At 53.6% G+C, this 1788-nt stretch overlaps 1 protein-coding gene across 1 annotated transcript in view; it reads right to left on the reverse strand.

The window, feature by feature from the left end:
- Nucleotides 1-682, reverse strand: part of MONBRDRAFT_13080 (uncharacterized protein) — a gene marked incomplete at both ends in the record, with an annotated part of 6115 nt that extends 5433 nt beyond the window's left edge. The window contains one exon of the mRNA XM_001750974.1: nt 38-682. Coding sequence (XP_001751026.1) covers nt 38-682 — 645 coding nt within the window. The remainder of the gene's footprint in view (nt 1-37) is intronic.
- Between the last annotated feature and the right edge of the window lie 1106 nt (nt 683-1788).

The following is a 1788-nucleotide window of genomic DNA, read 5'->3' on the forward strand; positions in this document are numbered from 1 at the left end:
AGCTGTCAGCATCAGGACTGTGCATGGCTTCCTTGACGGTAGCAGGCAGCTTGTTGTAGTTGTCGGTGGTGGTGATGTTGGCGCTGAAATGAGGATGGTCAAGGAGAAGAGGGTCAGTGTCGTCGTCGAGGTCGTCGGTAACAATAATGGTAGTGGTAGTAGTAGTGGAGGTAGTGGAGTCAGCAGAGTCAGCAGAGTCTGCAAAATCAGCAGCAGAAGTAGTGGGTTCGTCGTGGTCAAGGTCGTCAAATTGGTCGTGTTGAGGTGGTACAGTTGCATTCTCCCCTTCACCTCGAGCACGGGGAACAACTTTGACGTGGATGGTCTCGATGATAGTGTTGGTGTCAGGGCAGTAGACCTTGTGAGAGAGTGAAGTCGGCGAAAAGCCCACATAAATACCGTGGCGGGCCTTGGGACCGAGCTTGCCACCACGGCGCAGCGGGTCAAAGGCAAAAGCGTCGGCGCCAAAGGGGTGCAAGTCGCGGATGTCATGGGGCTTGATGCCGGTGAGGAGCTCATAGGCACAATAGCCATTGAGGTGCTCCTTGGGGCGGATGTTGATGAGGTACTCGGCGTGCTTGGCAGCAAGGGCCCAAAAGGATGGGTCACGGCCCGAGTCATGAAGGAGCAGGGCCATGGTATCTCGAAGTTCGCGGAAGACGGTTTCGATGGCGCCGTTCATTTCGGGAGTATAAGGCCATCGTAATAAATTAGGTGTGTGAACCTCAGAGCTGAAAGCAAAGCTGTGCAACCCCGACATCAAAATCACAACGTCACGCAAAACAACACAAGAGAACAAGCTACATTTATCGGCTTCTATCATGCCGAGGAGTACAAGCGCGAAGAACCACGCACATAGAAACAAAAATCGTACAAAACGACCAAGTATAACCAGAGATACGGCCATTTTAAACACAAGACACATAAAAAGGCAGTCACACATCACAACTACAAGCCATCACAGCACAAACACAATGAACACCACGGCACGCTCACATCCAACGAGACACAACGTCGGATTGAGAAAACAACCGACCACAGAAGACAAAGACATCATACAAAGGACCTTACAAAAATTCAGCAGAAATACCACACAAATACAGCAAAAGTTAAAGCAAAATTAAAACAAAAATACAAGTCAAGCCATAAAAAGACACAACGAGGAACCACCCTGGAGAAGAACGAGGGCCGAGTTGACGTTTTCTTTGAGGCAGTCGAGACCTTTCTTGCTGTCACCGCGATAGGACTCCCACTTGGTTGAGGTTTGGTAGGCTCGGTGCCAAACGTGGTGGGGTGGTTGAGTCCGAGAGCCGGCCCGTGGTGGCGCATTGGTGCCAAAGGCAACACCAAATTGGGATGCATCCACTGCTTCCATGGGAGAGCGCCTGGGCGTGGTGGCTCTATCGTCATGTGCGGGAGAGCTCAAATAGCCATGACGATAACGAGAGTCGTGAGAGAGCGATTCGTGCACGGGCTCTCTCGGGAGCCGGGGTAGAGGGCGATTGGAGGCCAGGCCAAACGCCACTTCGCCATCGCGGGCAGACGGGTGCGCCGCGGGCGAGGGAGCGAGCAAAGAAAAATCGGTCGCAAGGTCACGAGAAGGCGACTGGGTCTCGTGCGCGCGTAACGAACCATGTGAGCGGCCCCTGTCCGGGATGAGCCGAAGGGCAGCGTTTATCTCGCGTTCAAGCTCGGCAATCTGCGATTGGAGCTGATGTTGGGAGCCTAGAGAGTGCACTAGGGCTTGAAGGGTCCTGTGGACCTGGGCCACGGCGGCGTCATTGTTGC

The sequence above is a fragment of the Monosiga brevicollis genome, genomic scaffold, assembly GCF_000002865.3.
Source record: "Monosiga brevicollis MX1 MONBRscaffold_55 genomic scaffold, whole genome shotgun sequence".
In the NCBI taxonomy this organism is placed as follows: Eukaryota; class Choanoflagellata; order Craspedida; family Salpingoecidae; genus Monosiga; species Monosiga brevicollis.